Genomic DNA, 27,803 nt, shown 5'->3' on the forward strand with positions numbered 1-27,803 from the left:
ATTCAAATGCACGATCGCTTTTTAGTTTCACTTTCACTTTGGAGATTCGCAATCGCACAAACTCTGTTTATACTATGGAGCGGTAGTACTTACCACACATTTTACAAGATCAGATGCTTGTCAGTGGTGCTCAAGATCTGTAAATAATTCGCCATCATCCTCAGTCATCTCTCCTTACTCTGTTTATGTGGTAAGTGAAATCTTATATACTGTAACAGGCTACAGCTAGCAAGCAGCTAACCATGTCCCTTTAGTGGCTCGCGTTATTTTATTAGAATGCGTTATTTGCTTTCCGTGCCTTTCTGAATACAGACACAAACCCATCCCTGCACTTCACATCCCCTGCACAGCCTGAAACATAACATTTATTTCCATGGTCTGCCATTTTCGCTGTTGTCCTCGCTTGTTTCTTCACAATACCTGCAGAACTTCTGATGATTCGGCTGGCGGCTGGCCTAGAACATGGGCGGGTATATGTTATGCAAATGTTTGGGGCATAACTATTAGTGATCCCGACTGTTACGTCACAGTCGGTGTTATGTTCTGATTCGCCTATTTTTCAGTGGTCTTTTTTATTCACGAGATTTACATAAGAAGGAGGAAACTATGGTGTTTGAGGCTCACGGTATGTCATTTCCATGTACAGAACTGTTATTATTCAACTATGCCAAGGTAAATACAGTTTTCCATTATATGGCACCTTTAAAGTAATGTGTAACCAAGTACTATAGTGAGTAAAAAACTAAAATAATGTAATAGAAACGTATGTATTTGTAATATACTATTCACATGAAAATACATGAAAATATAGCTACCTTTTGAATTTTAGGATGAGGGTCCCTCACACACAAGGATGATCATATTTGGGGGTCCGTGGCATCTGAAAGATTGAAAAGCCCTGCACTAAACTACCACCCTCTGCTGGTGAACACCGTGAACATCATAAGAAAACTGAAGAGGCTCATTGTTTAGGTCGTTAAATAAACAATGTATTGTTTTTTCAAGAGAAAACAAAGTGGGTTTATAGGGTTGGTGCAGTAAGCTCTGTCTGGTTCAGGGGTGTGTGGTTTGCGAGCTGGCTGAAATGTTCATGCTCCACAGCCGGTCGTGAATAGCTCTCACATTATGGTCTCCGTTGATGGATTCAGAGTTCATTACCGGTTGTTACATAAGTCACTTCTGCTGACAGTGCATCGGTGATCATTATCTTAATTCCCTTGTTTGTGCTTTGTTTATTTGAAGGAGCGAGCGGAAAATGAATTGAGAAGTGTGATACACCAACTTTTGTTTTTTGGGGTCTTTCCCAGTTTGAATCCTCTGGTTTGTGTAAATCAAGTCTTGTTGTGAGTGGGTAAGACAGTGTTTGTGGAGGCCAGTGGTCTGTGGCTCTTTCATACTGTTACAGTGCAGTGTCAAGCTTAAGTGAGGAGACTTTCTGCTCTTATGTCATCCAAATGGAGATGAAGAGAGACTGCCTAGTTTCCAGAGAGGATTGAGACCCAAGATTTCTCCATTGCAGAGAGGGCTTTACATTCAGTCTGTCATATGGGTTTAATTATCAGAGTTTTACTCGTGCCTGATGGCTCCGTGTCTCCGCCGGTGTAGTCTGACAGCACAAAATGCTTCTTGCCGTCTCAGATCACATATATTCTCGTACCTCATGTCTGCGCTAACAGTTTACAAGGCCCTTCCTGAAATTTCATGTCATATTTAGTATATGTCGACACGCCATCTGTAGCTCGCAGATGCTTCTCGTTCTTGATTTACCCCCAAGAGCAGCCAATTATGAAGTTCAACTCCTTCAAGGCCGCAGCTGAATTTTTTGGAGAAGATGTTGCTCTACGAGGTCATGTCTTCCTGTGGCCTCTGTGGCTTGAGCTCCTTCTCCTGCTTTGTGGGCTGGTGTTTTTATCACAAAACAGGCCGCAGATGGACAAGTGAATCATTCACGTGGAACGTTTAGTCGTTTCCCTTTATTTACACAATTTGTGTTTTATTGTTTTACATTTATAATGGGAACTGAATGATTCTGATTCCTCCTAGTGTTTTTGGTTGCATTAATGTCACCATTAATGAATTATTTAATTGGCCGTGACTATATATTAAAGGAGTTACCAACAAATTACTTTGTTTATTTATTTATTTTGAACCAGCTCATTAGAATCATTTGTATGTATATATGATATGTTTACTCATTATTACTCAGTATTGGTGATGCAGCATGGCTGAATAGTGCAGAAAAAAGTATTTTAGTATAATATTTTGTTGAATGCTTACAGAATGTGAGTAATATTAACCCTAAAAATAAAAAACAACCTAAACATTCTCAGCTCCCAATCCTAATTACAACATAACGGTGGACTTTTAGGTTGAACAAGCCTCAAAGCCACGTAGTTCGTGACACACAAATGAAGAACATAGAGGACCAAATCTTGGACCTTCTTTGCCAAGATTTAGATAAGACAATGTTTTAATGAAAACCACCGATCTCGGTCTAGTAACTTCACAATAGAACAAGTCTCTAACAAGAGGTAATGCAAGTAAAGAGGCTTTTGCCAAGCAGGAAATAACGGTAAAAAGCCTGAAGGTTTAAAAGTGTGTGGAGAGCACAGGGGCATGTAGTCCATCACTATTTGTAAGGGACAAAGACCTCTTAGTGTTTTAAGATTACTTGCTGCACTTAAGCTGTTTCAATGCAGCCCATAGGAAATGAGGGGAACTTAAAACCAGCATCAGCCTCTGAGGCCACTTTTGGGTCCTGACCCATTTGTTGCTGCTATTTTTTTTTTCAATGAAAACAGAGAGTGTTTGATTTTTAATGGAGGAGAATGTAGAATATTGTCAGGCAGTTTAAAATGGCTTATTTTGTGGCAACAGAAATCTTGGATGAGTTTTGTAAAGTGGTTTCAAATAACGTTCCAAAACAGTTTTTCCGTAGAAATTAGACAAAACTCCCTCACACACAGACACACACTACTTTGGCCATTGTCTTTTTTTGTGGTACTAGTCAGGAATAGTTATCCTTGATGGACAAATGAGTGCACAAGCTCTATATTCTCTATATATTCTTTCTCTCACCCTTTCCCAAATTGTCTCCCTTTCCGTCTCCTTTAACCACTCTAAACTTTTTCTCTTTTTTTCTTGAGTTTGAGTTCATGGGGTTTTTTTTTTCATCAGGAGGCAACTTGTATTCTTATGTTGCCAAATCATTTCCCATCTGTTCTTGATTACCTTTGTCTGCACTTGGTTTCTCTTCACCCATCAGAGCTTGTATGGCATCTCTTTCTACCTCTTCCCAGAAAGCATGGAGTGAGGATTATATAGAGAAGGAAAGGAAAGAAAAAAAAAAGGAAGGCGAGAAGGGGGTAGGATAGCTTTTGTTGATGTCGATGTTGATCATACTATGCTTGCAGTATGCAGTGTGTATACTGGGCAAAATAGGCAATTTATTATTTTTGCATGATGTTTGAATGAAAGTGAAAGACACATGAAAGTGCAATATACAATCAAATCACATTGCCAGAAATATGCTGTCCCACAATGCATTGCACTTAACCTATAATTTTCAATGGGATGAATGTATTGCAAATCATTTAAACTGTGATCGCTTTACTTAACCAGTGTGATGGAGGCAATATCAGCCACTTTTTGTACAATAATATATTTTCTTTACTTTTATGTGATTATTTCACACATTTCTATAGAAAATTGCAAAATATCCAGTTTTCTGAGATGACAACTATTTTGTGTGTGCACTTGCACATCAAAAACTATAAGCAGACTACAGTATGTACAATAGTAAGCTTTACCAGAGGTGCACATAAGTTTTTTAATCTGGTTCTCATGGGAGCACATGGAGATTTGGTTTGATGCTTATACTGCACATAGTGTGACCCATTAAATATAACTATACAAAATTAAATAATTATTAATCGTAATAATAGCATTCTTGTACATTATTTAGTTTTTAAATAAAATAATAAACAAAATAAGGCCATGTTCACACTTGGCGTTTTTTTTGAAGCCACCAGCGTCTGTTTTACATTATAATCCTATGGAGTAAACTGTGTTTTCAAAAACGTCCTGAGCGCTTTTTAAAACGCCACCGGCAGTGTCTTTTTCTGCAGCTCAGAGCGTCTTTTCAGGTTGAAAAAAATTCAACTTTTCTGAAAAAAAACACCCTACGTCAAGCACCTTTTTGACAGATGACCAATGACAAACGAGTGGCGAGTCGTTTCCACAACAACAAGAAAAAAGGAGAAGATAGTTTTGGAGTTGTATGAAACCGTGCATCATCCAACTGGAGCTCCTGGACTAAATTGTTGGAAGCACTATACAGTTTCCTTCCCCGTATAATGTCGTGCTCCCACAAATGTTGTGAACCGACATTACCCTCCCCGTTGACTTCAAAAGCCAACGTTAACGTCCAAAGCCGACATTTCTGCAGCACACAGCACTAGGCTACAGTTGCAGCTGTTGTTATAGCAACAAAAGACGCCCTCGGCTGCTATTTGTAACCAAAACACTGCCAGCTTTTTATTAACATTTTGAAAAATCAGCAAGATTTTATTTTGGCGGGTTGATGGCAAGAAAGTATATGCACTGCTGGTTTTAGCGCTGAAGCGCATCAGTGAATGAAATGTCACAGTTTTGCACTTTGCTCTGATTTATGATTTATGCTTTCAGTTCGAATGGACATCTTATACAGTATTACAGTTAATTGTTCTAAAACGGTGATGGTGCATTAACAGCTGTCAGCCATGTCAGTACTCAAATGAGCAGTATGAACTTATTTACCCAGTGCATATTTTTATTTTGGTCGTGCATGCGCACCTGCACATCACTTATGTGCAGCCCAGTGATTTACGAAGCCGAACACAACCTATGGCTAGCTCTCTCTCTCATTGTGTCCCATTAGAAACAGTGGTGCCACACAAGTCCCTCTTGTGGTATTTCTCAAATTAGGACATTTTGTTTTATAGCCTGCCCCAGACGTCAGCTTGCCCTCCTGACCTTACAATGCTTTCCTTTCTTTTGCACTCTTCCGGTGAAGGACAGAGTGAAAAGAAACAGCAGCCCCCAGGTTAGAAAGCGTTTTTTCCCTTTCCACTTGAATGTGAAAGGAGGAATGATTGATTAGCTCTAGCAACAGGATGCAAACAACAGCCTCCCAAGTTAATATGTTTGACTGATCAGAGAGGAACCTTTTAGCCAAGAAACTCGCTGTTCTTTTGCATCTAACCTGTTTGTCTTTCAATAGGGAGGCTCTTCATATTTATGATCCCCGGTTGAACACATCTTAGAACTGCCCGTCCTCCCCCTCCAACCCCGAGAGGCGAAGCGTCAGGATCCACATAGAAGTGAAGCCACCATGGCTCCAGAATTCTGTGCGTCACTTTGGTGAGCGTGGGGCCGTCAGAGGGCAGAAGACATGTTGGGACAGAGGGCTGGGCACCGCATTGAAGCTTGCTGTAGTAACCATGGAAACGGTGTGGAGGAGTTTGGCCTGCGTTGGCATCATCGCCATGGTTGCCAGTGGAGTGGCAGAGAGTTGGAGTCCTGAGGAGTTTGCTCAGTCTCAAGGTGAGATTCCTGATTGTTTTGTAGTAATGAATTTTAACTAAATGGTGTGAAAAATAAGTGTTAATTTCATTTTAGCAATCATTTGCTACCATTAAACTGCATTAAAGCGGGCAGCTGCCATCCTGCTTCTTGTATACACTAGCATTCAAAAAGTTTTGAAAGAAGTCTTTCATGCACACCAAAGTTGCATTTATTTGATCAAAAATGCAGTAAAAAAAATAATAATGTGAAATATTATTGCAATTTAAAATAGCTGTTTTCTTTTCTAATATATTTTTAAATGTCATTTATTCCTGTGTTGGCAAAGCTGAATTTTTCTAAATATTTGTCACATGAACCTTTAAAAGTCAATTTAATATTCTTAATATTCTCAATTTCTCAAAGACTAAATCAAACGTCCTTTACAAAAAAAACGAGGTAAAAATGAGGATGGACGATTTTGAAGTTAGAGGAGAAAATCAGATGGCGTTCACTTAAATAGTATATAAATACTAGTATACACTTAAAAAGTATATAATTTAGAATTTATTTTGGAAAATGACAGATTGTTTCACTAGATAAGACCCTTATCCCTCAGCTAGGATTGCGTAGAGCCTCTTGAAGCTGCATTTAAACTGCAATTTGGACCTTCAAACTTTTGGCCAGCATTGAAGTCCACTATATGGAAAAAAAAAATTAAAGTGCCCCTATTATGGATTTTTGAAAATGAGCTTTCATGCAGTGTGTAACACAGCTCTAAGTTAATGAAAACATCCTGCAAAGTTTTAAATTTGAAAGTGCACCGTGTATACAGTTATTGTCTCTCAAAAGAAAGAGTCGACTCTGAATCATTGAAACGAGTCGTTTTTAAAACGAAAGCCGTTTCATGTTGAAATCAAAATGAAACATTAGCATATTGCTCACCCACTTGTTGCCACTAGATGCCGCTTTTGGAGCATTAAAAATAGCTGTTTCCCCGGTAACGGGTGTACACAAAGCAGCACTGCTCATAATCACAAACACTGCTTTAAATGAAATCGACCAATCACCACAGATTAGCGTCACGCAAAGGAGGGGTTTGGAAAAACGAATCGTTGAGTGAATTGTTTGGGAGTCGTTGAGCAAATAAGGTAAAAATAAATGCATATTATAAGAAAATGAAAGTGTTTTTTGACCGTGCATGCATGTCAACCTGTTGTTGGGGACTTCCAAAACCAAAATATGAACCTTTCATTACCCATAATAGGGATACTTTAATTTCTTTTTGACTGAAGAAAGAAAGACATGAACATCTTGGATGACATGGGGATGAGTAAATTATCAGGAAATATTCATTCTGGAAGTGAACTAATCCTTTAACATAATTAGCAATATCTCATAATTAGCGAAACGGACTGTTTTTTCAATTTGACTAATAAAGAGTAATTATTACTTTAGTCAGACTGAAATGAAATCAACTTTTAAAGTGCATGTAAATACATTTCTTGTTGCAGTAGAAGTTACCTGAGAAACTTTCCGTACGTTTCACGTTGCACAATGGATGCAGCAATGGCAGATCATCAAAGCGTAAAACAGAATGAATTGTTAGCCTCAAGCCTCGAACAGTAACAAACCATTTAGACAACCAGGAACAGATGCACTGCGACGTCAGTTAGCCATCACAAAAGCCAGCCAGACTCGATGACCCATCTTTCCATGAAACCGACCACTGTCTCATTTCATACAATTAGTGACCCAGTTATCGCTCTGACGAGAGTCACATGAGGCACCCAACTTTAAAATGTACATTCCTGCAACATACTAATCTTGTTAAGGCATTTCAAATATATAAGATTTAAAGAGATACAAAGGTTACATAATAAAAACATGCTCAAGCATGTGGATTTGACTTTATTGTGTCGTCTGGTCCAGTTCAGGACAAGCGTGTGAGCGTGTCTGGCTGAGTTTCTGTGTGTTTATTCAAAAGGCGGATGGGACAAATATGCACACCAGCCGTAGTTGCTGTTAAACGTCATTTTTTGGCCTATGAATAACTTAATAATGCATTTTTCCCTCTCATAACTAGGGTTACATCATGTAGCGTACAGTTATTAAAGCAGAGCACTGAGTTTATGTGTAATCTCGCCACATGCAGTGACTGGTCACCACAGGCATGTATTTAAATCTCGTAGTCCAAATAGCAGTGTGGCAGACAGTACACAAACAGGATATGGATGGGTTTTGAGTCGCTGACAGGGCCTCCGTTCAAGAAAGACTGACTTCTCAGCCTGGCATGGGGAAGAGTTTTCTCCTCCACAAGTCTGGGCGCACTCGCTGACTTGATGCAGCTGTTGCACATCTGGGAAAGGTGGAGAGACTTCTCTCTCTCTTTTTCTCCGGCCTGGTTTCCACAGGAAAACTTCGGTTTAAAAAAAGGGGGGGTTCACTTTAGTTTCCCGCACGCTCCTAATTAAAGGTTGTTCTCTTTAACCTTCTAAAATAAACTTTCAAACCCTGGGCGGCTCCCGACGGTGGTTTATTTGAATCAAAAGTGAAGTCTTTATTCTTTTAATGGGGCTCTGTCCGTGGCGAGGGAGTTTATGGGGAAGTAACGCAGGCGTCCTCCTCCTCTCGGGTTCCTTGTTGAGATTAAAGACACATCAAAGGCTCCGGAGGATCGGTGCACCCTGTAGGTGTAAGAGAAGGGAGTACCCTTCCATCAATTGTGGGCCTTATGTTTATTTAAGATAGCGCCAGTTGATGGCGGTCAGAGGGCTGGGCGTGTTGTACAGTTTGAGCTCTGCTTTCATGCTTTGACATAAGACCCAGCTGTGCCCCTGTTATTGAAACTGTCTGGATTCAAGTTATAGAGAGAGATGCTAGATTACCTTTAGGCCTGCATAGGCCAATTTGCAGAAACTTTTATCCAGAGTGACTACAGACTGTAGTACAGTTTTAGTGGATGTATGCCCCATCTAGAAAAACTTGAGGCCAAATGTGTTACTTAAAATCCTTCAAACTAGCTGAGTTTCTATCACTGTATATTTATGAGAATTTTGGAAGATCACGTAAAAATTCTGAATAGAATCACTGAGTTACAATTTTAAAAATGTGCATAAATAATGTCAGATTTATCCTAGCATGTGAATATGTTATGTTGTTGTTTTATGCTTAATAATAATTAAAATAAATAAGATGTTGTAATTTGGCTTAGGCTCTTTCTTTATGCCTTGCAAGTGTTTTATTAGTTTATTAGTTTGTTATTACTTTTATGCCTGAATATCTGTGTCCTGCTTTCAGTTTAAACATCTTTGTTTATAATAGGAGCAATCTAGTTTTTTCATGCCATGTAGCTTACTTGTAGACCCACTGTCACACATGCCAGTAACAAATAAGTAACAAAATAAATCATGTCTTATGGTGTAAATTGTAAGAAGTAACATATTGTTTTGCATGTTCAATCCTAAAAGTAATCCTGAACTTTTCATTTAACAGTCTTTTTATTTCCAAACCACTCCGCCACTGATTGCTTTTACAACTGATTGTCATTTTTAAACCCAGACAGCATTTACTGTTAGGGTGTATAAGGCTAGAAGTGAGCTTAAATTTAATCAAAAGGATGGAACTCTTCTGTTGGTCTGATGATGGTCTTGAGTCTGCACATATTTTAAAAAGCCAATGGAAACACATGTGGGGCTCAGAAGCAGCAGCTATTTCAGTAATTAGATAGTCTTATTAAGTGGCCCAGTCTGAGTAACTGCTGTGAGGAGAGAACGATGTGATCTTTTATATTTTCAGCACTTGGTTTGAGCCTTCATTCCCTCCTTATGGAGGGCTTAATGAAATGGACCGTATTCTCTAAGGTTACTTGTCCTTCTCTTGCCATTGTACACAATGCCAAATTTAATATAAGTCATATGGTGCGTCTGCTGATGTATTTCAACAGCTTTGAGAGATTATGGAAAGTAGTAAGTCTAGCTGAATCAAGGTCACGCACAAGTCTCATCTTCATGCCTCTGGACCCAAACAAAAGAGACATTGCTGTCGCCCTTCTCACAGTGTTTGAACTGGCAAGATGGAGTAAACAAACCAATGGAACAAACCTTGTTTCGCATTAAGGACACTGATCCTGGTGTACTTCTTCACATCTGAATGTATAAAAGGGTTTGGTTTGGTTTCAGGATGTTTGTCTCTTTGGCAATCTCCGCCCCTTGGGTGCAGTTTTTCAAATGCCGAATTTGGACAATTAATCTCCAGGCCCGCTGTCGGGAACAGGAAATATACAATTTCAGGATTTCCATAGCAACAGGCAGCCCTTGGCCTTTGGGCTGCTAACTTGCTTTTCTTCTCTGTGGTCTACTCAATGGTTTCACTGTGAACTCTTTTGTTCGCCAATTGACACGGTCAGAGTACATAACTGCAACTGAATAAAATCCTTGTTAGTAACCAGAGACTCTTTACATGGACCCCAGCTGATCCATGGGACAGCAATCTGCTTGAAATAGTTTGTTTACGGATGTATTGTTGGTTTGAGTTAACAGTTCTCACTTGTTTGGCTCCTAAAAATACATTTAGTATTTTTTTATGGTCTTGGAGTGATACTGACAGCTAGAAGCGTAATTTCCTTTATATGCCTCATCCCTTGCATCTTAATTTAAAACTTTTTTCAGTGTTCATTAAAAGTGTCTTATACTTTTCCTCTTTACTCCCACAGATTTCCAATTTGCAGAATTCCTCAGATTTCTTTCCCCTAAAATCGGTGCAGAAAATGTGGAAAGAGTGTGCAGATTCCATTTAGGCCTGGTCATGTGACCTCAGTATGGTGGCCCCTGTAAAGTGATCCAATTCAAGTAAAATTAAATTTGTTAGGATACTGGTATGATTTTGATGTCATTATTTATGTAGCCAAATGTGCATTTATATTCCAATTTTTTTAAATATTATATAATATACTTTAATTTTATGGTATATTATAATTTTATAATATCCACTACTGTTCAAAAGTTTAGGGTTAATATATATTTTTTTCAGGATCATGTGACACTTAAAGCTGAAGTAATGGCTGCTGATAATTCAGCTTCCCCATCACTGGAATAAACTACATTTTAAATTGTATTACAATAGTAAACAGTTACTTAAATATATTGTATTTTCGAATACTGTAAAATTGTATTTTTGAACAAATAATGCAGTCTCGGTGAGCAATAGATTTCTTCAAAAACAATAAAATATCATACTCCAAACTTTAGAATTGTAACGTATAAAACTTTTATTCTTTTTTTAATAAGAATGATTTCAGTGCATGTTTAATTGTTTATTGCGTAAGCTGTATAAACTCAACTCAACTTCCATTCTTCAATCTAAAGGACATTTTTTGTGTTTCCACAGCTGAGTTTCTGTCCAGCTTGGGCCAGTATGAGATCGCCATCCCAGTGCGTGTGGGGCCGCATGGGGAAACGCTATCGGAAGAGGAGACCTCTCACAGGAATGGCCGACACCGGCGTAGCACGGAAACGCAGAGCGTTCCAGAGCCACAGCTGTACTATCAGCTCTCCACGTCGAGCGCTGACCTTTTGCTCAACCTCACGCTGCAGGGAGGACTGCTCTCGCGACAGTTCCGTGTGGAATACTGGAAGAGGGGCCGCTTGGCTTGGAGTCACCCATACTTGCCCAACTGCCACTATGTGGGTCACCTACAGCACCAGCCTCACTCAAGTTCTGTGGCTCTTAGCAACTGTAATGGCCTGGTAAGCTCCATTAGAATTTTGAAGCAAACGGTGCTGTGTCTCACGGCACAATGATGTTCTAATTACTGTGCACCTAACCTATGTCTGCTCTCAAATGACACCAAATGCAAAAGTCTGCAAAATGGGCTGCACCTATAGCCTTAAAGGGATAGTTCATCCAGAAAATGAAAATTCTCTCATTAATTACTTAATTAATTGACCCATTAATTGACCCTGCATAGACAGAAATGCAACTGACTCATTCAAGGCCCAGAAAGGTAGTAAGGACATCAGTGGTTCTCTTCTGTGTCAGTCTTCATTGCGCGTTCACTGTGTCAGTCTTACTGACCTCAAACTTTTGAACGGATGTTGACTTTACATAGAAAAGATAAGCATTTTTTTTTACCAATATGCATATTGTTTTTGTCTTGTTACTAGACTTTTTAAACACTTTTGAAGTATTTTAACTTTCAAAAGTATTTTATTTTGTTTATGGATTTGCTAACTTTCATTGTAAGTATCTCACGGTAACACAGGTTTTTGCTTATATTAAAGAAAAGGAGGGACAAGTGAAAATTATTGTAATTTTTTGCTGTAAAGCCCAGAATATTCCTTTAAATGGCTTTAGCACTTTGTTAGACATTTCCATCACATGAGGCTCAGATGATATCCGTAATGCCGTATGCTAAAGTAATGATGTATTATACAATGTAATCTCTTTCTTTTTACACTTGAGTGAGTTGTCGTGACGCCCTTGTAGATCTGAAATGGGCAGCTGTTGCTAAAGTCTGTCTCACCCAGCTGGTGTAAAGCTCAACTCTAAACACAGGTGTTTTGGAGCCTAATGATGGATTTAGTTTCAAGTGGCATGCTGTGGCCTGCTCATTACTTGCCGGAGCTGGTAATACACCTGCGTAAACAGATCACAAAGTCAAGACCAATGCTTGTTTATCCAGACCCTTTGAGTACAGTGTTAAGTCTCTCTGATAAATGCCATTGGACATCCTGGAAGCAGTATTGGGTGATTCATCTACCTGGCATCACAGGTGCTAATACATGACCGGCCTGGTCGATAATTCATCCATTTTTAATTGTGTGTGCACCAACACAAGTAAATACAATGGAGGATTAAGCTTGCTCATGAAGGCGGTAAGAAACTTCCAGATTAATTATTGGTGATCAGAGTAGCATGACTAAATTCATCAGGGAATGCTCAGTGTGTCCACAAGAGCATCACTAAGCACATTACAGGATTATGTGGACTTGAAAAGTGTGACTGAAAGAGATGAAGAGAGGAAACAATGAAACATGCTAAGATCCTTTGGCCATCCTCCATGAGTTCCCATTTCATCCAGGATTATTAGCCCAGTGCAAGCTCATTATTTTAGAGGGGAGACTAATGATGGGATGATTTGATCTTGTCAGGGACTTCGGTGTATCTAGCGTGTAAAATCAGATTGCCCAGGGAGGCCAACAGTTTTGTTTTTTCACATGCAAACAAAAGCATGTCATACATTTCAATGACATACCCTTCATGCTAATCTGAAGCGCAAATTTATGGTTTCTTGTTTTTTTCAGCAAGGGGTCATTGTAGCTGGAGGTGAGGAGTACCTTATCGAACCCCTGGTTTCTGCAAAAAACTTCACTAATGAGGATGGCAGAGAAGGGCGCCCCCATGTGGTGTACAAACGGTCATCTCTAAGATACCAAAACATGGACCAGTCCTGTGGAGTCATCGGTAAGAACTAAAAACGCCATGAAGACCAAAAAGACCTTTTAACATCAACTGACAACAGAAAATTGTGTTCGCCAGCCCATTTCATGGGGTCTTTCAGTATGTATGGTATCCTGTTTTATTCCTAACATTAAAAGTCACGTTGTAATGGAAGTACCGACAGATCTTTTCATTCATATTGTGACTTACATCCGAGTGAAATGGATTATTAAAAAATGCTGGGCAGGAACTTGGTTCTATGTATCAGTTGTTGATTGAATGGAGGCAAATCGCTTATCAAAAGCTTATAGTCGATTTTAAGAAAGGGGCGGGGTTTAAGCAGACTAAAATGATTGGAGAAGTCTGGCATGCATCACCAGAGAAAAGTCTGCCATTTCAGATGCTCAAGGAATTTATTTAGGAAAAAGATAGGGTGAATTTACATTTCATGCTGACTCTAAGGAACTTATTTGGGACACTGCCTGGTTTATAGGTAAACTTAACATAATTACCTTATTGAAAGTAATCAATCCAAAGTCAGCTCATTTTTAATTTGAAGATGTGCTAGAAGGACTTTGGGAAAAATAGCATTAACTTCTGAATTAAAGACACTTTTTTCGTCACAAGATTTTATAATTTTTTTTTTTTAAATGTAGCTACAGAGTTTTGCTCATTAGCCGCTTTTCCACCAAAATTACCCTGGAACAATTTGTCCCAGGAACTTTTTTCCCCCCAGACCTGTTGCTGTCCATTGCAGTCTAAAGTATCATGAAGATTAGGCAAATAGTCTGGTTACGTAAGTCTGCACGCGTTTCTCACGTAGACTGTAAAAAAGGTTTCTCAATACCAAGTATGCAAATTTCAGACTTGCATCCTCAGTAGTTTGGACTTCGCAAGTTCAACTCGGGAGTGTGAACTCCCGGGAACGGGACGTCGCAAGTCCTGTTATAAAAAAAGAAAGTCTGGTAATTCTGCAAATGGAACAGCAACGTATTTGATAACATCAGTCAGCTTGCCTTGGCTACTGCAATTTCCCTCTTTGTACTTACAATAAGACGAAATATGATATCAAACACCACTGCCTATTTTCATTTAAACATATTAATAGCTGCAGAAATGTAGTTAAGGAAACGTACATACTGTACATTACAATTGTGGCCATTTCTCTTTAGATGAAAAGCCTGGTAAAAGCTATGGATGGTGGCAGAGAACAATAAAACCCTCACCCAACCAGATGGGACGGGGCCAGTTACCACTGAAGCGTTCTGTCAGCCGAGAGCGCTACGTCGAAACCCTGGTGGTGGCCGACAAGATGATGGTCAGCTATCACGGCCGTCGCGATATCGAGCAGTATATTCTGGCTGTCATGAATATTGTAAGCTTCAAGTCTCCTTGTTTTTGTTTGAATGCTTAAAAGAATAGTTCACACAAAAATCTTGTCATGTCTTTTGAAAACCATGACCTTTTTATTTATTTATTTTATAGCAGAATGTCCAAGCTGCTATTTTCTGTACAATGAACGTGAAAGGTGACCATGTAAAGAAAATGTTAGATTTCAGATTTTGATCTGTTCCCCACAAAGCTATCATATGGGTTCAGGTACTTTCAAGATGATTTTTTGGTCCTTATTGGGTGTTTGACTGCCTCTGGTTTCCATTTGCTTGCATTTTATGGAAGAAAGCTCTTCGGACATTCTGCTAAACTCTTTGCCGGTTACTTGAGATCCTTACAAAGACCTAAAATGAACAGCCTGCAATGATGTCCCACAGACTAAGTGAATCTTCAGAGATGTTTGACCTATCCAGGTCATTTGTATTGGCTCAGAGAATAATGATTAAATGAAAACCAGTTGTCTAAGTAACTGTCTTCTGTCACCCTGAGGATCCATATTTCTCTCTCCAATTTATAATCCCCATGGGCGATTTGTGGCATTGTTACAAATAGTTTCACACCTGTGGAATGTGTTTAATGAAGGGATTACCTCACCTCGCGGCCCCAGCGCAGCAGTTAGCACTGGTTTTATAGTAGACTGTAAAATGTCCATCTTTACAGTAAACAGCAGGATTAGAAAGGTCTAAAAACAGACAATTGGCTCGTTTTTAAGACTGGTTTTTTCTTGTTTCCCTGGAGGTCAGGTTGCCAAACTGTTCCAGGATTCTAGCCTGGGGAATGCAGTGAACATCGTTGTGACGAGGCTTATTCTACTGATGGAAGACCAGGTACTCTTATTGAAGCACGTTTGCCTAAAGGACTGGTACATTTATTACATTTGCCTGATCACAATATTTGTGTGCTTTAAATTCCTGTCATGCATTAGCATTCAAATAGGGACATTTTAAGTGAACATAGAAATGCCACAACATGCTTCTGTTTCTGGTCCAATGGTGTGTTATATGAAATATAAATGCCTCTGTTGTGCATTGCATTTGTGAAAAATATAAAAAATTGTTTAACAAGCATTGTGAATGCAAGCACTCTGGCTACACTTTGTTTTAAAAGGGCCATATGATGTGATTTCATGTTTTCCTTTGTCTTTGGAGTGTTACAAGCTGTTTGTGCATATATAAGATCTGTAAAGTTGCAAAGATTAAAGGAATACTCCACCCCAAAATGAAAATGTTGTCATTAATTACTTACCCCCATGTCGTTCCAAACCTGTAAAAGCTTTGTTCGTCTTCGGAACACAATTTAAGATATTTTAGATGAAAACCGGGAGGCTTGTGACTGTCCCATTAACTGCCAAGTAAATTACACTGTCAAGGTCCAGAAAAGTATGAAAAACATCGTCAGAATACTCCATCTGCCATCAGTGGTTTAACTGTAACGTTATGAAGCGACGAGAATACTTTTTGTATGGAAATAAAACAAAAATAACGACTTTATTCAACAATTCGGCACCGTAACATCACCGTAGCGCCATTTTGGAGAGTATCGCTGCACGCAAAATTCGTACGCTCTTCCATGTCAGCCGTGACATAAGGATACGTTTTCTACGTGGATTTACACTTTGATTTGAACGCAAACAGCGTATCCCTATGTCACGGCTGACACGGAAGAGCTACAATGTTGCTAATGGCGCTACGGTGATGCTACGGTGACGTTACGGTGCCGAATTGTTGAATAAAGTTGTTATTTTTTGTTTTATTTCCGTACAAAAAGTATTCTTGTCGCTTCATAACGTTATGATTGAACCACTGATGGCAGATGGAGTATTCTGACGATGTTTTTCATACTTTTCTGGACCTTGACAGTGTAATTTACTTGGCAGTCAATGGGACAGTCAAAAGCCTCCCGGTTTTCATCTAAAATATATTATATTTTATTATTATATTTGTGTTCCGAAGACAAACAAAGCTTTTACAGGTTTGGAACGACATGGTGGTAAGTGATTAATGACAAAATTTTCATTTTGGGATGGAGTATCCCTTTAAAGTCTCAAACCCAAAGAGATATTCTTTATAAAAGTTAAGACTCTGCCATGCCCTCCTAAAACGGCTCATTTAAACACGCCCCCACATGTCTGCATCATGGTGTGTGAAGATTTGCATAACACCGCCCAAACGTATATGCAATGAAAGAAGGTGTAACTTTTATTCTTTCTGTAGTATTGTTGTTGTCGCCGCCATGTCGTGGAGACGCTGTGTGTTTCGTTGTGAAAGCGAAAGTACTTTGTGTACCAAATGAGTACACAACTAGAAATCAGTGGTTAAGTTGTATTTACAACACTGTTCCAGAACAGTACAACGCAGATATTCGAGTGTGTGCAGCGCATTTTACAAAGGACTGTTTCCTAATCCTGGGAGAGAGTAGCCTACAATGTGAACACTATGAATGGCTGTGAACACTATAAAGTGGGGCAATTCCAACGTCGCAAGGACAGTCTGGTGCTTCTGACTCACAGCCTGTAAGTATGTTTCGATATTTAAAGAATTTGCTACTGACTATTCAAACACGAGTTTTGAGCAGTGTAGAGTAGTGCTTGTTTGGCGTTTCTACGATCACAAATGCAGACATAGTGTTATGTTTAGGCGGCGTGGTGCAACGTGTAAAAAGACCATATGAGTCATTATAATCAGTAATTATGTCCTCACTGAGTGCAACAAATGCCTCGTTTATAGTGGGTTTTATTGTTTTAGTCTCATCGCGCCGGGACACGGCATTACAACATGGTAAGGGGCGTAACATTTCCGTCACTCAAAATCGGCGCGTTTCAGAAAGGCGGAGCATAGAGGAGCAACAATAATGTACAGTTTGTGGAAAATAAAGTGTTTTTTGAACCTCGAACCACATAAACACATTGCATTACACCAAATACACAAAATAATGTTCTTTTTAGCAACATATGACCCCTTTAATATAAAATATATAAATATATATTATTTTTAAATTTTAACGATTTACGATAGAAATATGCACTATTGTTAAAAAGTTTGGGGTCAGTAAGTTTTGAAAAAAAATTATTCAGCAAGATGCATTAAATTGAACGAAAATGACAGATTTCTAATGTAAGTAAGTACAGTTCTTTTGAACTTTTTTATCAAAGAGTCCTGAAATGTATCACAGTTTCCACAAAAATATTAAGCAGCACAACATGTAATACTAATATTTGACAATGTCACTGTTTTACTGTATTTTTGATAAAATAAATGCAACCTTGGTGAGTATAAGAACATAAAAAAGAACATTTAAAAACCTTACAGACCCCAACTTTTAACAGTAGTGTACATTATTATTCCATATGTATTTCATTATTTATTTATATTTTATTAATATATAATGTGTTAATTAATATATTAATTTATTATGATTGTTGTTACATTTTATTAAAGTTCACTACATTTTATATTTTAAATATTTAAAAATATATTTGAAATATTGTTATTCATGCTAGCCCAGTGCAGTAATTAAAAACTTTGTAAAGTCCCGAATGAAACATGCACTTTATTGTATAATTCCAAGAATATATGCATTAAGCTTGCTAGAAACATAAGCAAACAAAAAAGTCATTAAATTATTTATTGCAATTATTTATACATAAATTATTAATCAGACAGAATTTCATGATTGTTACACTCCAACACATACACATACAAGCCTTAGTCTGGCTTATTTCACCTGTCAAAGAATTCCTTGTTTGTGTATTTACAGGCAAAAGCCTCCTAGTCCGAGGCAGTTGAGACAGTCCACACAAGTCTGGACTGTTTGCTACCCGGCTCTGCTGGGTGTGTCCAGAGAGCCTGCCATGACTGCTCTTATTGTTGATCGTGACCTCTCATTTTGCCACAGTCATGAATGTACAGGCGCCTAAAAACGTGTAAAAAATCAAGCAAAATCAAAGGGAAAGCCAAACTGTACTGCTACTGTTCTTGCCGCCTGCTTCTAAATGCAATCAATCTGCCTCTGTCGTGCATTCAGGCTTCCACCTCTGTCCTGAGCGGGGCGTGACGACACCACATGAGCGAGTTGGCTCGCTCCGCGGGATCTCTGGAACATGCCGACAGAGTCGGGACCTCAAACAGGCTCCTACAGACGACACAGGGCAGGGAAAGGATAGGAGTGGGGTTTTGCGGTGTATTTAATGAAGCATTAATGATCCCAAATCGCAGACAGCTAAAAATAAATCCCCCTGTAATTTGTTCCGCATAATGTCATTTGACAAATGATGGGAGACCGGTCATTAGGGGCAGTATTAGCCGTGTTGAGATAACCACTGTGTGGCGTGCTGAGGTTGCGTGGAACCAAACATGGTTCTTTTCCAGATGAGAACACCCCGCCACCCCCTGTGGTAGAGGAAACCTGGAAAGTTAGGACTCTGAGCCCTGGATTGTGGGATGATACATTTATAGACTATGCCAGTGTGTGCATTCCTAGGTTACGAGTGCAATGGTGCTGTGGCCGTCTTGGGTGCTGGGTACCAGGCAGAGTGGAAGGGAAACACTGTCTGTCTTTTTGTACATGCTAGTAGTGTATTTACAGCCCTGATCAACTGTAAACTTGTCAATAATGCAGAGTTCATGTTTTTTGAACGTTTAATACTAAATTTGTTGCATTTACTGTTATAAAGCTGCTTGCTTTATGTATTGCTACACTATTGACAATGGACTGTCTTTCCTTGCAAAATATTTGGTAGACATTTTTGATAATTTGATCTCACCTTAAGGTTTAGACAATATACAGCCATATGCATACCGTACCAATGGCAAACTGAAGGAGCGTTCTAGGAAACCTTTTTGAAAACAGTCATTATTTGTGCAATTTTGTTTTGCACAGAATTGAAATACTTCAGCTGAAAAGAACCACCATTTTGTCAAGTGTTATATAAAAAGAAGTCCAATATCAACCTAGTTGGGAAACCGTTTTTAGGGTCTTACTGTACTACAAATACATATGAGCATGCACATACGTTTAACTCATCAAATTATACACAGAGAGTACGATGTATATGTAATAAATCTGGATGTACTGTCTGGTCCAAGTTTATCTGATCCAACTTTTTCCTTTCTTCTCTTGCCAGCCCACACTAGAGGTAAACCATCATGCAGGGAAGTCTTTAGACAGTTTCTGCAAGTGGCAAAAGTCCATTCTGCACAGGAACGGACATGGAAATGCCATCCCTGACAATGGAATCGCTCACCATGATACAGCAGTCCTCATCACCAGGTCAGCATGCAGATAATTAGAGAGAAAGTTTGACTATTTCAGTATATACTTTTAAAATCTTTTTCAAAACACATTAACATCTGTCTAAAATTTTGTAGCACTCCATTGGTTCTACAAGGCAACAGGTCATAATTTTAAAATGGCTTTAAAGTACTTGAAGCATGTGTTTGGAAGAACAAGCGATTTATGGTAAATCATGCTATAGGTTTAATCTACACAATGATGAGTTGGGTTGAATTCCTGTGGCTCAGAGTTGAGTGTGAGAGATGACATGTGAAGTATGAGAAAGAAATAGAGGTTGAGAGCAAAAGAGAGAGGCAGAGAGAAAGAGAAAGTGTGGGAAGTGTTGAGTCGTTATATTGGAGGTTATATCAGAGGGTATGTCTGCTGGATGCATCAAGCATTTCCTTTCATTGTCTTCACTCTCTTATCGGGACAGTGTCCAGTCTGTGAACTGTCTCACAGCTCTAGTATCTGTGTGTGTGTGTGTGTGTGTGTGTCTGTAGAAAAACCCAAGCTGTTCATTCACCCAAACATTAAAAAAACCCATAATTATTTATGTGGTGTGTTTTCAGGTATGACATCTGCATCTACAAGAACAAACCCTGTGGAACACTTGGTAAGACATCTATCTAGCCATTCAACCAATCCGTCCATCCTACCATTCCATCCATTCTACCAATTTATCTAATCTATACATCCTACCATTCCAAAAATCTATCCAATCCATCCATCCTACCAATCAATTTTACCAATTATTCCAATCAATCCATCCTACCAATCCATCAATCTATCTATTCTACCAATCCATCCATCCTACCAATCAATCCATTCTTCCAATCCATCCAGTAATCCAATCCATCCATTCTACCAATCCATAAATCCATCTACTCTACCAATCCATCCCTCTTGCCAATCCATCTATCCAACCATTTTACCAGTTCTTCCAATCCATCCATTCTACCAATCCACCCAGTCATCCAATCTATCCATTCTACTAATCCAATCAATCATCCAATCCATCCATTCTATCAATCCAAACAATCATCCCATCTATCCATCCATCCATCCCATCCATCCAATCCATCCATCCATCCTTAATTGTGTTATCTATCTGCATGCATTAAATATTTGTTTATTCATGTCTGAATTCTCATTTCTTCTCTGTTCATAACAAAGCTAACCGAAGGTTTATTGGTACTGTATAGTTTTTACTTTGATATTATTGATTAGTTTGTAGAGACTAATTAATTAATTAACTAACTAATCAGCAATACTGTAGTAGTATTTGCTGTGTTTACTGTAGGATATATGTGTATCTGCATATCCACCTTATTTTTCAATGCAGAAGTAAGCTATTTCTTCTGAATGTGTGGGACTTCCAATTGATTAGGCGCTACAGCTAAACAACTATTATTGCAATAATAAATCAAAATAATATGATAACAATTACTAATTTGCAATTTCAGTCAACATAACAATCTTTTTGTACAGCTAAAATAACTGATAGCTGCTGACACCATAAGCCGAATTAAAAAGACCCAGCCCACTCTTACGATAAGAATAAGGTGGATAGTATTGTAGCATATATGTGTATGTGTGTGTCCATGTCAATGTGCCTGTGTGCACACGTGTGTCCGTATCAGGTCTGGCACCTGTTGGCGGTATGTGTGAGCCAGAGAGAAGCTGTAGCATCAATGAAGACATTGGTCTGGCAACTGCTTTCACCATTGCACACGAGATAGGACACACGTGAGTCTCTTCCAATTCCTCTACTGCCTTCCTTGCTTCTTATGTTCCACTGTTCCTGCATGTTTTCTGTCTGAATTTTGTTGATTGATGTTGCTCACGTTAGGTCAAGAGGGAACTGCAGGGGGTTTGTGAATTAATGAAAAACTAATAATAAATTAAATTATAAAAATGTAAAATGAAAATAAATTCCAAAATGTGAAATAAAAGAAATGCTTACAAAAAATATTAAATATTTCATTTTTTACCTGCATTTCATGTGACCAATAATTAATGTCGGAGAACTGTGAACATGCAAATGTTTTGTTAAATTATTGAAATATTAACTTAAAAACTCAGAAGGCGATAAGTAGTTTAGATAAAAGGGGTTCAGCTGACAAAAAAGTTTGGGAATCCCTGATGTACCTAAACCTAACTTGTTAACAAAATTGTCAGTACACAGTATATTCCAAAAGCTTTTGAAGCTCTACTATAAGTCAGCATTACATCAGCTTTCTAAAATTCCAGTTTTACTTACGTGTGTCATCAGGGCACACCCTCTCAACTCTGACCCTTGACATTTGACCTCTACTCTACCAAAACAAACTTGGCTTAAATTCAAGGATGAACTCTAAAGCAATTGGAGCCTTTTAAATACAAATAATGCTCATTATCAACAACTGCACTAATATTTTTCTCTCAGTCTTGTGATATTTATATCTTGTTAGTGGAACAAGTGACGACAGACTATGATGGCTCCAGTCGCTTTGTTCTGGGCTTTTCATTTGTGGTTTTTTTGCACTCCAAGATGTTGAAGTATTGTTTTACTTGGTGGCCCAGCATTCCATTCACTTTCTGCAGCTTAATCATGCATATGAATTTATGGGCACGCCTGGCTGATATCGAGCTTCGGAATACTTCCATGAAAAGCAATTCTTTTGTCATTTCTGCTACTTTAGTAGTTGAAAAGCATTTTTTCTTCTATCATTGTACGGATCTGAGCTCTGTTTGTACTTGGTCACTCAGTATACTGTTGCTTTGGCAACACTCATGGGCCTTGGAGCTGTTTTCATAGGTGGTGAAGTCATTAGTGGTCTGGTCCTAATGGTTCATCCAGGTACCTTTGAACTGATGGCCATATGACGCTGCGCACTGGGGCTGTCTAGACAAGGGGGCATATGTTTAACTGTGTGTAGGATTACATAAATTTGTGTGAGGTGCTGATAGGTTTGGGTGTGTACTGTATGTTCACATTCTGTAACCAGGACCATGGGATTCCATTTGAATAATTCCATAAAATCATTCATCTCTCTCTTTCAGGTTTGGGATGAATCATGATGGTGTTGGCAATGCATGTGGGGTGCGCAGTCAGGAGACCGCTAAACTCATGGCTGCCCACATCACCATGAAGACTAACCCCTTCGTCTGGTCTGCCTGCAGCCGCGATTACATCACCACCTTCCTCGAGTGCGTCTGCTGCCTCAGTCTGAGATCTGTATTTTCACTGAGACGTACTAGATTTAGTGTGAAATATTGACCGTATCATTATTGAATTTTAGGATCATAAATTTCCAAAGAATTGGATTATAAACATAATTGATGTGAATGTCTTTTTAAAGTCATACAACACGATCGTCTAAGTATGTATTTAAGAGGCATTTGTTACATGAGGTACATGAGTAATGATAGACCAATATACAGGCTAATTAATAATTGGCCTGAAAATCTTCGGACAGTTAGTTCACATTTTCTATTCTCAGATATTTTAGTGAATTTTTGTTGTACTTCTTGATCAAATTTTATTTATTTTCATTTTATATACACTACAGTAAATACTTTTTTGTCATATGCAAATGCAAACATATGCAAATTAGTTTGCATATGTTTCAAGTTTCTTGAGCACCAAATCAGCATATTAGCATGATTTCTGAAGGATCATGTTACACTAATGCCGAGTTCACACTGCACGATTTTAGCCCGATTTTTCACTCGCCGACAGGTTTTGATAAATCGCCGACAAATGCCCGATATCGGAGGCAAATCGGAGCTCGTTCACGCGAGTGACAATCGCGCAGTGTGAATTACCAAAGACGCGATCTGAGAGAATTGCCGACACGTCGCCGACGCCCGTGAAATATTTGGCATGCTAAATATCTGGAGCTGTCGGCGATTCACAATCACGCTGTGTGCAATGATTTCTGACTGAAAACTACATCACGATGACCTTCAGCCAATGAGAGACAAAGATACAGACCATATCAGTATTTTAATATGTACAATTATATCATACAGAAACAAGCACAAACGCTTGACCAGCCGCAACATCAGCATAACAGTTACTGCAAAATTATTATTTACCAGAACACAATCCCTGTTCCCTGCATCTCCCTCCTGCATAATCTGTTTTTGTTTTTGTAGCTGGAAATCAGTGCACAGACAATTTGCAGGCTATATTTTTTAGCTTGCTTGAGAACAACGGGCTGACGCACGCAGGTTCTCGCGTTATTTCCTTATCACTTCTCGTGTGTGTTTTGTTGTGAAACGTAGTTTGCGGATCAGACAGAGTTGTCGGCGATTCTTCCTATTGTGAAATCGTGCAATGTGAAAGCCCCTGTCGCCAATCCATCGTGCAATGTGAACACAGCAGCGACTGAATGCTTCCCCAGATAGTCACGCAGTGTGAAAACAACAGCGATCCGACGAGTTTGAAAATCGTGCAGTGTGAACTCGGCATAAGACTGAAGTAATGGCTGCTGAAAATTCAGCTTTGCCATCACAGGAATAAATAAAACTTGAAATTATATTAAAATAGTATGAAAATAGTTAGTGGCACTTTTGCGTAAATTCCTTTGCAATGGTGATTAAAATATGTTTCTAATCATTAAGGCCAATTCACTCCACAACAAACGTAAACAAGAGTTAACACACTGATCCAAAAAAACCCCACAACTGTTGGAATTTAGTGTTTGTTGGCATCAGGGCAGCATGAACTAGCCTTTACACTTCCATCACTTCTCACACACCCATTCTGTTTTCTTTCTGACTGTTTCTCAGCTCTGGCATGGGTTCCTGCCTCAACAACGTTCCCCCCAAGCAGGAATTTGTTTACCCCACCACAGCCCCTGGCCAAGCCTATGATGCAGACGAGCAGTGCCGCTTTCAGTACGGAGTGAAGTCTCGTCAGTGTAAATACGGGGTACTTGCATCACTCAGTGTAATCGACAACAGTTCTTCACCCAAGAAAGAAAATACCATCATCCATTCATCGTCATCTCTTTAAAATGCAGATCACCATGATTTTTGACAATGGCACCATGGGAATACCATGTTTTTTTTCTGATGTACCATTCAAAAGTTTGGGGTCAGTGAGATTAAACTTTCTATTCATCAAAGAATCATGCAAAATGTATCAGTTTTATTTTAATGTATTTATATATATATATATATATATATATATATATATATATATATATATATATGTTATTTTAAATTGTAACAATATTTCACAATATTACTGTTTTTACTGTATTTTTATCAAATAAATGGAGCCTTAGAGAGCATAAGTGACATTTTTCAAAAAGATTAAAAAATCCAAAACCCAAACTTTAGAATGGTAGTGTACATCACCCTACATGAACAGCATTGTGCTTTAGACATTAAAACATAGATGTTCGATGTTTATATTATCAGTAATAAAAGAATACAATAGTCATACTATGCATATGCAATATATTGTCTTCAAAAAAGGCATAAGATAACTTTTTGTGCTGAAGTCATGATTTGCTAGAACATTTACTTTTTATTTTTTGGTGAGATATTCAAATAATATGTTTAAAATATTTATTTTTTATGTCTGTAAAATTAAGTATTTTTTGCATATTGACAATTGTAAAAATATCTCATTTAGAAGTATATAACCATCACACCATAACACAGTAAGACATCTATGCTCAAGTAGAGCCTTTGTACAGATGAATTGTGGGTTATGGTCCTATCCAGGTTGCCTTTATATCCCCACAGTAAATCATTTAGCACTCTCTCTCTCTCTCTCTCTTTCTGCAAATCTGCACCAGATGGTAGTTCTACCTTTCGCTGGCTGTAACATTCCATCTTTTTGCTCCCCCCAAGACTTCAGACCACTGGCATTCTGCCACTTTTTTCCAAACCACAAGTTGGTCAAAAGTTTGCTTCTCTTTGGTTTGCGGCTCTATTCTCTGCCAGCCAAGGCTGACCCTTACACCTCCACAGACCCACAATGGAGCTCAGCGCTCAGTCTGTAAAGTGTGCTATACCTGCTCTTGTTGAGTCAAGCTTTAGGTTTTAACTGCTTTATGGGATACCAATGCAGGAAACTGAACATATGGAGGAGGATAACACACTAGTTCAGCTCTCACTGTAACTATGTAGTCTAATAAAGCAGGAAGTTATTAGGTTGGTCTGCAGTGCAGTGTGTTCTTTACATCCGATCTGAGGACATCTGACATACATCATGAGATGTGGCAGAAACAAAAACGTACCATGGTATAACTGCTAAAACATGCTAAAAACACTCAGAACATCTTAGCAACCACACAGCCACGTCAGAGGATATTGTTTGGTGCAGGAATGTCCAACTTCTACTCTTTCCACACATTTCTTCAGTCTCATGAGTGTCTCTTAATGTCTGTTTTTCCATACATTATCTGGAGTTTTGTTTAGTGGCTTGTGTGTATGTGTGTTTTCAGGAAGTGTGCAGTGAGCTTTGGTGCATGAGTAAAGGGAATCGCTGCATCACCAGTAGCATCCCAGCAGCCGAGGGCACCATATGTCAGACCAGCACCATCGAAAAAGGGGTAAGCACAGGGAATTCTTGGAACAGGCCAGGAAGAACACAGCACAGCTATGTTAAGGCTCAGGAAACATTTTTTTGGCTTGATAGGTAGATCATGTTTTGTAATGAAATAGTTTGAATGTAAAGGTAAGTAGTAATGCACTTTGGCAAAAAAAAAAGTGAGTGATGCTTTTAAATTCAGTTTAATATATATAATAAAATAAGTTCACCATATACTGGCAGATAGTTTTTGGGTTGCCAGATACCACATATTTTATGCTGATTAATGCTGTTTTTTTATTTTTTTATTAGTGGTGCTACAAAAGAGTGTGTGTGCCATATGGAACACGTCCGGAAGGGGTAGATGGTGGGTGGGGACACTGGTCGCCATGGGAGGAGTGTAGTCGCACCTGTGGGGGCGGAGTCTCGTCCTCTATTCGCCATTGTGACAGCCCCAGGTGAGTCAGGGTCATGTGATTGATTAACACTGTTTGATTGGACAGATCATTGGCAGTATTAGTCAACGACAATGGTAATATGCTACATTGTGTGAATGGTAGTGTTCATAATGGTGAACTGAACTGAATACTGAACTGTATGCTACCTAAATAGTAAAGGAAAAAATCTACATTGTCACATTTCCTCATCATGTTGTAAAATAAAAATTCTGTCATCATTTACTCACCCTCTGCTTGTTCCAAAACCTGCAGGAGCTTTTTAAGATATTTTGAAGAATGTTGGCAACCAAACAAGTTGATAATATCAATTAGGTCAATGTATGGAAGACACAGTACGGAAAAAATATTATGAAAGTCATTGGACAGAAGCCTATCCCTAACATAAGAAAGAAAATCATGCAGGTTTGGAGCAACTTGGAGGGTAAGTAAATGATGACAGAATTTTCATTTTGGCTGAATAGTCCCTTTAAAGCATCTAAAAAATTTGACTGATATATCAAAAATATCAAAAAATAGATGCAAGAAATTGGGGTTGACATTACTTATGGTTCATTTATCACAACGAAAATAGAATATTAAGTCAAGCATGTTGCAATGTTGGATACAGTATTTTGTGCAGTGTAGTTGGGCATCCAAGTATTTTATGAATACAGATAATGTATATACTATAAAATTGTTCAGAAGTTTGGGGTCAGTTGGATTTAACCCTAACCCTCACAAAAGATTTACATTTCAAATAACTGTTTTCATTATTGTTTTTTGAGCACCAAATCAGCATATTAGAATTGTTTCATGCGACACTAAAGACTGGAGCAATGGCTGCTTTGCCAGCACAGGAATAAAATACATTTTACATAGTTATTTTAATCTATAATATTTTGTAGTTATTTGAAACTTCACAATATTACTGTTTTTCTGTATTTTTGATCAAATAAATGTGCTTTGGTGAGCATAAGAAGCTTCTTTCAAAAACATGAAAAAAATCTTACCAACCCAAAAGTTGTGAACATTGTTTTTTTATTTTGTAGTGTATACGAGTGATTTGATGATTTATAATATTGTTACGCTCAGCCCGTTGTACTCAGTGAACCTAGTTTGATGACATGCCAGGGAAAATTGGAAAAACTAACAGATCGACACAAAGACAGAAGATGTCTGGCTGAAGT

At 38.5% G+C, this 27,803-nt stretch overlaps 1 protein-coding gene across 4 annotated transcripts in view; it reads left to right on the forward strand.

The window, feature by feature from the left end:
* adamts10 (ADAM metallopeptidase with thrombospondin type 1 motif, 10) overlaps window positions 1–27,803 on the forward strand; it is a 59,964-nt gene that overhangs the window by 2,091 nt on the left and 30,070 nt on the right. The window contains exons 1-13 of one of the 4 annotated variants that reach the window (XM_058784394.1): window positions 4,995–5,083; window positions 5,261–5,583; window positions 10,930–11,288; window positions 12,846–13,005; window positions 14,154–14,356; window positions 15,117–15,200; window positions 19,496–19,641; window positions 20,217–20,260; window positions 21,288–21,393; window positions 22,690–22,836; window positions 24,424–24,565; window positions 26,094–26,201; window positions 26,492–26,637. In XM_058784394.1, coding sequence (XP_058640377.1) covers window positions 5,481–5,583; window positions 10,930–11,288; window positions 12,846–13,005; window positions 14,154–14,356; window positions 15,117–15,200; window positions 19,496–19,641; window positions 20,217–20,260; window positions 21,288–21,393; window positions 22,690–22,836; window positions 24,424–24,565; window positions 26,094–26,201; window positions 26,492–26,637 — 1,748 coding nt within the window. In that variant the 5' untranslated portion in view covers window positions 4,995–5,083; window positions 5,261–5,480. Of the gene's footprint in view, window positions 1–4,994; window positions 5,084–5,260; window positions 5,584–10,929; window positions 11,289–12,845; window positions 13,006–14,153; window positions 14,357–15,111; window positions 15,201–19,495; window positions 19,642–20,216; window positions 20,261–21,287; window positions 21,394–22,689; window positions 22,837–24,423; window positions 24,566–26,093; window positions 26,202–26,491; window positions 26,638–27,803 lie in introns of those variants that run through there. The other 3 variants (XM_058784393.1, XM_058784395.1, XM_058784396.1) reach the window with 3 other exon arrangements.

Source organism: Onychostoma macrolepis, chromosome 08, assembly GCF_012432095.1.
Source record: "Onychostoma macrolepis isolate SWU-2019 chromosome 08, ASM1243209v1, whole genome shotgun sequence".
NCBI classification, from domain to species: domain Eukaryota; kingdom Metazoa; phylum Chordata; class Actinopteri; order Cypriniformes; family Cyprinidae; genus Onychostoma; species Onychostoma macrolepis.